This window comes from Empidonax traillii, unplaced genomic scaffold, assembly GCF_003031625.1.
Source record: "Empidonax traillii isolate 1590-97213 ecotype Southwest subspecies unplaced genomic scaffold, ASM303162v1 scaffold465:size698125, whole genome shotgun sequence".
NCBI classification, from domain to species: domain Eukaryota; kingdom Metazoa; phylum Chordata; class Aves; order Passeriformes; family Tyrannidae; genus Empidonax; species Empidonax traillii.
In genome coordinates, this window is record NW_020955658.1 from 66,223 (window position 1) to 75,542 (window position 9,320).

General features: G+C 55.9%; 1 protein-coding gene across 2 annotated transcripts in view; it reads left to right on the forward strand.

Annotated features, from left to right (window-relative positions):
* The window catches only part of WDR59 (WD repeat domain 59), a 45,310-nt gene extending 40,369 nt beyond the window's left edge, over window positions 1–4,941 (forward strand). For both annotated transcript variants that reach the window (XM_027895684.1, XM_027895685.1), the window contains 5 exons: window positions 553–700; window positions 793–865; window positions 2,122–2,248; window positions 2,650–2,792; window positions 4,682–4,941. In XM_027895684.1, the coding sequence (XP_027751485.1) occupies window positions 553–700; window positions 793–865; window positions 2,122–2,248; window positions 2,650–2,792; window positions 4,682–4,917 (727 nt within the window). In that variant the 3' untranslated portion in view covers window positions 4,918–4,941. The remainder of the gene's footprint in view (window positions 1–552; window positions 701–792; window positions 866–2,121; window positions 2,249–2,649; window positions 2,793–4,681) is intronic.
* Window positions 4,942–9,320: the final 4,379 nt, after the last annotated feature.

A 9,320-nucleotide genomic window follows, 5' to 3' on the forward strand; every position in this document is an offset into this window, starting at 1 on the left:
TACAGGTAGTAATTGTATCTGTTGATACACCCTGTTTGGAGGCACAGGATTTGTGTGGTGTACTTTCCATGCTGTTGATTAGCTGAGCTCTCTCCTGCTCCGTGGCAGCAGTGGGAGTGGAGCACGGGTTGTTCTTCATCACTCTCAGTCTTCAGAGCAAACCAGAAATTTCCCAGCCATCCATAAAACCTGCAGTGGGGTTTTGCCTTGTGATCTGTATGTGGGATGCTTGCAGCCCAGAGGGCTTTGTCAGACAGATGTTGTGGCTGGGGGTGAGTCTGATGGCTCCAGTGTTACATCAGGCCAGGAGTACTGCTGGATTCCCAGAGCTCCTGTTTTTCTCCCACCAGTTAGGCCATGAGCGTTTTCAGGAGAACTTGCCTTCTCAGAGGTGTGTCAGAAAAGCCAGCCCAGTCCCTGAGAGCACACATGCCTCCTGTGGGCAGTCGTGTCCCCCAAACCACGCAGCAGGCTGGCAATCAGCTGCCCTGGGGTCTCCATGTTTGCAACGCTGAGTTCTGCCCGGTCTCACACTGTCCTTTCGTTTCGCAGGCTGGCTCATTACTCACAGCTCCACGACGTGCAGACCCTGGCCATGCTCTGCAGCGTGTTTGAAGCCCAGTCCAGGCTGCAGGGGTGCCCCAACTCCTACGGCCCCTTTCCTCAGCGTGCCTCCAACCTGGCCTCCCACAGCCGATACGTACGCTCACCGTTTCTTTCACGTTTATCTTGAACACCTTCGAACATCTCTCGTGCAGATGACATGATTTCTTCTCCTTTCTCCCTCGACAGCCCAGCTTTACTTCCTCTGGCTCCTGTTCCAGCATGTCAGACCCTGGAATTGGCACCGGAGGCTGGAACATAGGTACGAGACCTGGGCAGTAAATAAAGGAGTCTCCCTCCCTTCTGGCTGAGGTTTTAGATGCTCCTGTGGTGGGGAAAGGAGGGAGTACTGGCTGTGATTGCAGGTGTGCTCTGCCAGAGCAGCTCTGTGGGGTTTGGCCAACATGGTGTGATTCGATGGCTGGAACTGAGCAGGACTTTGCAGTATCTGTGTCGAGGTTCCTGCAGTTCTGCACCTTCTGACTTCAGTAGATACTGTCTGACTGCTCTTTGGAGAAGGCTGTTACTCATGCCAACTGCTCCTGCTAATTTCCTTGTCCTTCATGTGCCTGGACATGGTTCCCAGCATTAGCTGCTCCATCACCTCCCCAGGGATCGAGCTCAGGCTGACTGGCCTGCAGTTCCCTGGGTCCTCCTTCTTGTCCTTTTTGAAGGCAGGAGTGGCATTTGCCATCCTCCAACCCTGAGGCACCTCTCCCAGTCACCACAGTCATTCAGTGAGTATTGAGAGAGCCCTTGAAATGTCATCAGCCAGCTAATTCCACAGGGTCCAGGGCAAAAAGCAATGCTGTGCTTTCTCCTGTCACTGGAAAAAACAGCAGCAGTTGGCAAGACTGGGTTTTTGGTGCCATGAATATCTGAGCTGCAAAGGTGACAAAGACCACTCCTAAGGGCTCCCATGTCAGAGCTGAAGCTGCTGGCTAATTCCTAGCGATGTACACGGCCTGGGGCAGCACCAGCCCTGTCAGCACCAAAGCTGTGAGTTTTCAGTGTGCCATCAAGGCATCTGTGACATGGGGAAGAGGGGAGGATGGGGGTTAGCGGAGCAGACGTGTCCTTGTAGCAGTTATTAGCAGTCATCTCCTTGCCCCGGGGCAGGGCCTTGCGTACAGAGGCCCCTTTACGTAACAGCAGTCCTGGTGATGAGAGTCCTCCCTCTCTAGGAAAGAGGAGCCCAGCTCTGCCAGGGATAGCATTCCCAAGCAAACTCCATGGCATTGGTTGCCTGGTTACTTTTTGTCTAAAGCCCAAGGCAAAGGGGATCCCTCTACGTTAGATTTCTCTGCCTGGTGATCCCCGTGCCCGTCCCGTCACCAGAAGTGCAGTAGAAGCACTTGGCGAGTAGAGGCTGGCACTTGGTTCTCAGAGGCAGGGCAGTGTTTGTGGGAATGGTGCAACCTGTCAGAGAGAAACCCGTGGGGGTGCAGACCTGTGGGGCTCCCCTGTCCCTTCCTGGGGCTGGTTGTGACGAGGCTCACAGGCTCTTGGTGCTTGCAGCAAACAAAGACACGGAGCAGGCCTCCACTCCCTGGTGCGAGTCTTCCCCGGATGACTTCCGCTACGGAAACCTGATGTATCCTGACCATCGGGAGCGGGAGAAAGACCAGCATGAGAAAAACAAGAGGTAGGTTGCTGTGCGCCTCGGGTTGTTCAGGGAAGTGTGACCCCTGGGACTCCATCCCCAGGTCTCTGGTGCTGTGCAGTACCACCCCTGCCCCTAGACCTTGTCATCCACGTAGTCACTCAGAGAAGCTTCATCCTGCAGATCGGCACTGCTGGGATTACACATGATACATCCCTAAGTGGCTGTGGCCCCGGAGGGCAGTCCACCCACGGATTCTGCACCGTGGAGCGCAGAACAAGTGGAGGCCAGGGCAGTTCTTAGAGCTCAGCAGTGTTGCAGGTGGCACGTGGGAAGTGCTGCGTCGATGGCGACGTGAGCGGCTTGCACAGCCATCACTGGAAAGAGCCTTGCAACCAGAGCCTCTGAGAGGCAGCCAGTCACCAGCCTGTTTGCTCCTCTAGGCTGCTGGATCCTGCCAACACTCAGCAGTTCGATGACTTTAAGAAGTGCTACGGGGAAATCCTTTATCGCTGGGGCCTGCGGGAGAAGCGGGCGGAGGTGCTGAAGTTTGTGTCGTGTCCCCCTGATCCCCACAAAGGAATTGGTGAGTGGCTGCTCCAGTTGCCCAGGCAGGAGCTTAGGAACATGCAGTCTGCAGGGTGGGATGTGCCACAGACTGACTGGACAAAATTTATCTGAGAGACCCATCCAGGGGAGTCACGAGGGTTTAAAATGATTGTACAGGTGTGATTGAACCTTGGCATGAATCGTTCCAAAGGGTTAGTAATGGCAAACCAAATATTTAATATGAATAAAATATGAAGGGTTTATTGAAATTGATGATAATAACGATAATGATTGGACTAAAAAGGCTTTAATCAGAATTATTTACTGCACAGTATAGAAAGTTAAAATGACTAATATAGGGCACTGGTTATTAAATCAGTAATATCAAAGCTAGCATAGTAATTATCATGTAGACATTGATGTTACTCACTCGTAGCAGTGGCCATGGGCAAATCTCTCTCACTCCTTGAGGAGTGACCTTCAGGGGTGTCCCCACCCAAGGGAAGGATCTCCATACACACCTAAGGGAGGTGTGTTAGAACTTCCCACCATTTAAAAGTGGGACTGGTCTTTCGTAGCATGAAGTGATTGACTGTCAGTCCTACAATTTTAGATACAATGTCATCCTGCCTGCTCAGCAGAATGTGCTTTATTTTTGATTAAGATGCTCTCAGCTCTTTGGTTTCTTCCTCTATAAACATCTACCTCTCCCTTCCCTACCAGGGCTTCCCTATCCCTGTTGATGCCAGCTTTGGGGGGGAAGCATCTGTCTTACCTATCTGCGTGATGGGTCTAATTTGAGGTAGTTTGATCAAGCTGGTTTCAGCATCCTTCAGCACTAAAAACAGCAGGACCCCCCCTGCTCAATCCATCACCAATAGCTTGCAAATAAGGCGAAATCCAAGGTGGTTTCCTCCTGCTGATGCAGAGCATCCTGCTACACGGATGGAGAGTGTCCACTGGTCACTGAAATGTCACTGAAATTGTGGCATTTAACCTCTGACAGAGGTTAGCTCTGCCACTAAATGTGTCTGACTTCCTCCCTGCTCTGGGTGGAGATGAGGCTTGCAGGTGTTGGTTCAGGGGCTGTGACATCTCTCCAGCAAAGCTGGAAATGCACACACTGCCACACCAGCAGTGCTCAGCTCTGTGCTGATGGATGTCCTTTATTCCCTCTGAGTAAAAGCTCAGACACACCCTGACCTCGCTGATTCTGGGTTGGAGTGTCCTTATGTTAAAACTGCAAGATCTCTGAGTGGGTGAGCTAGTCAAGAAATAGGCAAAGAGAACTTTTCTCCCAGAATATTCTCCGCAGTGTAGATACCCAGCCTATGCACAGCTGCCAGAACGCCTTCCCAGACCCCTGGGGACAGATGTGCTTAACCTGTGGGGAGAGAAGCAGGTGAGGGATGCCAGAGAAACAGCAGTTGCCTCACCTTGTCACCCAGAATGACTCTTGGAGAGTAACTGGAGTGAAAATTGCTGCTTGTTGCCTCTCCATGGCTGACAGGGCACTGTGCAGGCATCAGGTGCCTTGGGTACGCTCTGGGCCCTCTCTCTGTGATGAGAAATAGAGGCTGTTCTTGTTTGGTTGACAGCAGTGGTGAGAGGCAGATGAGACCAGAGGAAGCCTTCATGTGTCAGTGTCTCCCAAGGTAGAAACCCAACAGCCATTCCCAGCAGGCAGCTGTAGCTGTCAGGGGGATTAGTGGGCCAGTTGGTGCCCTGACGCTCCTATTGCCCCGTTCCTTGATCAAACCAAGATCTCCAGATCTGCTGGGGGAGCTTTGGGGCAGATCTCCTGGGCAGCGTTCAGGGAGCTCATCTGCTGAGCGGGGGGGGCCGTTCGTGGGGCTGCTGTGTCCGTGGTTCCGCACTAACTGTCCACACTAACTCTGCCTTCCCTCCCTCCCTCCCTCCCGGCAGAGTTCGGCGTGTACTGCAGCCACTGCCGCAGCGAGGTGCGCGGCACCCAGTGCGCCATCTGCAAGGGCTTCACCTTCCAGTGTGCCATCTGCCACGTGGCCGTGCGCGGCTCCTCCAACTTCTGCCTGACCTGCGGCCACGGGGGCCACACCAGCCACATGATGGAGTGGTTCCGCACGCAGGAGGTGTGTCCCACGGGCTGCGGGTGCCACTGCCTGCTCGAGAGCACCTTCTGAGCAGGGAGGGGGACGGCATCCCTGGAACGGAGTCCATTCCCCAGCCCTGCTCCGCGGTGTCCGGAGGGGATCGGCACGAGGAGCTGGAGGAGGACGTCCTGCGCCGTGGTGATGTTTACGAGTGCTTCCAGCGCTCCTGCACTTCCCAGGTCGCTTCCAGGCTGATTGGACTGAACTCCCCGTGTCCATTGCTGGCGATGGATGCCAGACCAGAAGAACTGCTCTCTCCTGCAGAGGGGTGTGTTGGAAGTTGGTTCGTTTGGGATGAGGGGGTGTTTGAAAGCTCCCCTGGAAAGAGCCCACCTGGCAGAGCCAAACTCGCTCCAGTGATGTGGTGTCTTTCCAGGTGCCTCCTTACAGGGGCTCAAAGAGAGCAGAGCAGTTGTTTGATACACTGAAGGCAGAAATAATTCTCAAGCAACAGTGAGCTGTAAATGAAGAGCAAATAGTCTGTGAGACTGTGCTCAGAGTTACTTCTGGAAGCAGCAGGGCCCTTATTTTGAATGGCTGTTTACATCACTTGAGATTTCCCCATAAAGCAAGGGAAGGAAATGGCGTTTTTCAGCATTACTTCTTAAATAGCTTCCTGCTCACTGGTCAGTACCTGTGGCTGGTGCAGAAACCCCGAGGTCCCCGGGGTCAGTTGATTCCAGCAGTTTCAGTACTGCTAGGCTTTAAGGTGTCTCCATCTCGTGCTCTGACCAGGTGATACAATGCACTTTAACCTGTCCCTGCCTTGTTGCTGACACTTCCTGGTGACTGGGAAAGGCACCTGCCTTTGAGTATGGGATCCACTTTGTCTTTCCATAGATGGTGGCATATTGGAAAGCCTTTGCTTCCTCACTGAGAAAACACAAGGACACTTGTTCCACGTTCCATGTTGCTTTTGGCTGTTGTCTCCAAGCTCTGCGAGGAAAATTATGGATAATTTGAGATGTGCTGCTGCTGTGCTTGAGTGATGAGGCTCCTGAGCCAGGGAGGCTGCAGTTTCTAGGGAAGAAGGGGTTTTTCTCCCTGTGGAGCTTCAATTGGAGAATGTATGGAGATCTGTGTGTTGGGGCCATTGGGCACTCTCAGCCCAGGCTGCTGTGGGGTGAGTGCACACCCAGAGTGCACAGGCTGTGCCTCTCTGGGCTGGGCTCAGCCTGAGCTTTGGGTTTGGGTGAATGTGTGGTCAGGGGTGAGCCCCCTGGGGCTGTTCCCCCCCGTGCCAGCGCTGCTCCCTTCCTCCCGTGCTTGCCTGCTGAGCGGGGCCCCCTGCCATGCCTGCTCCCAACCCCTGTGGGATCCTGCTGTGGAATAAACAGATGTGTATCCTAAACACTTAAAACATTAAAATTATTTTTTTAAGTGCTGTTCTGATAGAACTTGGTGTTGCTCTGCTGGTTCTCCCTCCGTGGGGAGCCCCCAGGAGCTCTCCCTCCCAGCGTGGTGATGTGTGTCCCACCCATGGCCCTCTCCTTGCGCCCCAAACCAGGGGGCTCAGTAGCTGGGAGGCTGCTGTGTGCCCCAGCCCTGCCTGGGACGATGTGCTGGCACGTGGCACAACAGCCTGGGAACTGCCTGGGAACCGCCTGCAGTTGAGGCTCCTCCTGGGACAGCGAAGCTGGGCAGGATCTGAGCTGTGGGTGAGCAGAACCCCTCATCCTGCAGGCTGGGGAGGCCCCAGGCAGCGTCTGCCCCCGAGTGAAGCACTGAGGTCCTGCCCGGCGCCGTGGCAGCCCTGGGGCCAGGCTGCTCCGTGCCAGGAGCTGCAGGGAGAGGGCTCCCACCCTCCTCCTTCCTACGTGACAGCCATTCAGCTCACAAGTATTTTCATTTCCATGCTTGAGTGCTCCCTGAGCTTGGAAGGGAAAGGAGGCTTGTTATTTAAAGGTGCTGGACCGGCAAATCGCGGTATTTAGTGTGTTATTACAGTCCATTACGGTCCATCTCCATAGCACGGGAACAGCCCTGAGGAGCAGGGCCGGCACTTCAGAGGAAGGAGGAAAAGCCTTGCCCTGGCTGTTTGTGCAGCCCTGCACAGATAGGTGGAATTTCTTCCCGGATGCTGCAGGCAGTTCTCTCACACCCTGCAGCATGGCTGGTGGTTGTTTTGGGAGCAGTCTCACTCGATGCAGGAGTGACTATTGCAATGAAACAGGAATGACGTATTCCCACCTGCCTGGAGCCGGGCAAAGAGAAAAACATTGATGTCTTTGCTGTGCTGTGCAGCAGTAAATGGTCAGAAATGGGGTGTGCTGGTGCCCCACCACAGTCCCTCCTGCACTGCCCCCCAGCTGCTTGTCCCTGATCCCACCTGCTGTTTGCAATAACTTGGGAAAGAACAACAAGTTCGCCAGTGTGGCCAGATCTCACTCTGAATTTCAGGCTTCAGGGAAGGGAGAGGAGGCAGGCACTGCTCAGGCGGCGAATCCTGGCACGGAGTGTGCGCCAGGCCAGCTCTGGGGACGCTGCCATGCTCGGGCCAGGTGAATCAAAAAGAGCCTCCAGCGGATGGACAGTGCCAAGGGCTGCGGTCCCTGCAGGACAGGGGTGACCCATGCGTGGTTTGTGCGGGCGCAGGAGCGAGGGGGCACCCGGTGATTGAACTGCCCGCTTGGCACGAGGCGGGAGCGAGCTCCTCACGCGCTGCGTGGGACGGGTGTCAAACCGCTTCCCTCGGGGCATCTCCGGTGCCAAGGGTTTGCCAAGGCTCCAGGAGCGGCTGGACACTGCTGGGGAAGGGAACTGCACCCCGGTGCAGAGAGCCCTGCCCGTGTGAGCCCAGCCAGCAGCTCCCTGCAGAGATGCCCACGCGCCCCGCAGCTGCTCTGGCACCTTCCTGGCCCAGTGCAGGGGAGGGTGGTGGGTGCGTGAGACCTTTGGTCCGACCCTGAGCAGCTGCTTGCCGAAACTTGCTTCAGCTGCCTGCCAAGTGCATCCCAAGGGCTGTTACCTGTGGATCCATGCTGGCTTTCCCAAGGGCTGAGCTGCAAGAGAGAGAGAAAGCTCCCACGACAGCCCACGGGGCGCCCTCAAGGCCACCATCAGCTTTTTAAACCCTTTGTGTTCTCCTTCTAAGGGTATAACGAGCATGGTGTGCCTTCTCTGTCCCCACTGAGGCTTTCCATGTGCGGAGAAGGAAGTTTAATCCCTGATGATCAGAGTTTGGCAGAGAAATGAGGAGTTACAATAGCAGAGAGGCAAAACCTTTCCCCATGGACACAGCACCCTGCAGTGTCTGTACTGGCCTCCTCCTCCTCAGTGGCCACAGCCCCATTATCCCATCATCAGCCCCTCCAGCACTGCAGGGCCTGATACTGCCCAAAGCCAGAGGCACATTCCTGCTGTCTGCCTTGTGCCAGCCCCAGCGTCTGTCTGGTGGGTAAACCAGTTCAGGAACTGATGAGCCAAAGCCATTTGGCTGCTCTCATTTCAGCTGCTCTCTGATCAGCAGCGACTGCACTCCCTGGTGCCGCCTGTCCCGAGGGGCAGGCCATTGGCACAGCCCTCTTCTGCCCATTTGGAGCTGTTGTGGCGGTGTCTGCTGTACGGCTCGATGCCAGCACCATCCCTGTCGCCAGTGCCACCCCTGCTCAGTGCGTCCCTCTGCTTCCCCACCCTCACCACCCACCCTGGGGACACCCCTGTCCCTTGCATGGGGGAACAGAGCCCCTCCAGGAAGCCCAGGAGCTGTTGGCAGACGGGCTGTCAGCTCTCAGCAGGCTGGCTGATGTGTCCTAGCCCTGCTGCAGCACAGCCAGGGACCACAATCCCCCATGTGCTCAGGAGAGCATGGCAGGGGAGACCCAGAGGTGCAGCCGGCAGCTTTGCCCCCCGTGGGCTGGCAAAGGCTGGACCCATCTCTGCCATGAACTGTGGCTGCACGTGGTGCCCAAGGGACCTGGACATTCCAAAACCCAAGGTAGGGCTGGGCTGCAAGGGCAAGACCAGCTGGTGGGGACTGTGGTGGGGTCATGGGCGAAGTCCTCTCCATCTCCCCCAGCACCCCACGAAGGGATAGAGGCCGTTACACCTGCCCTGAGCATACCTGGGGTCTGTGCCCACCTGGTTTGGGGGGTGGGTGCAATGGCCTCTGACGAGAATCATGGCACGTTTGGGTCTTCCTCTGCCTCTCACCTTGCCCTCCCACTCACCCCAAAATCCTTTATCACCACCCTGCTGCCCCAAAGGTCAGCACCAGACTCAGCTCACCCACCAGGACTGGGGCCACCATGGAGGGTATTGGGGACCCCCCCTAGGAGAGCGGGATATCCCATCCCAGCACTTCCTTTGGGAACTCCCAGCAGCCTCTCAGGACTCCTCCACCCTCCGGCCCTTCCACCCAGCCCCCAAAGGATGTTTTTGACCACCAGCCCAAAAACTCCTCCGAGGGACCCCCCTGGGTACCCTGCAGCAAC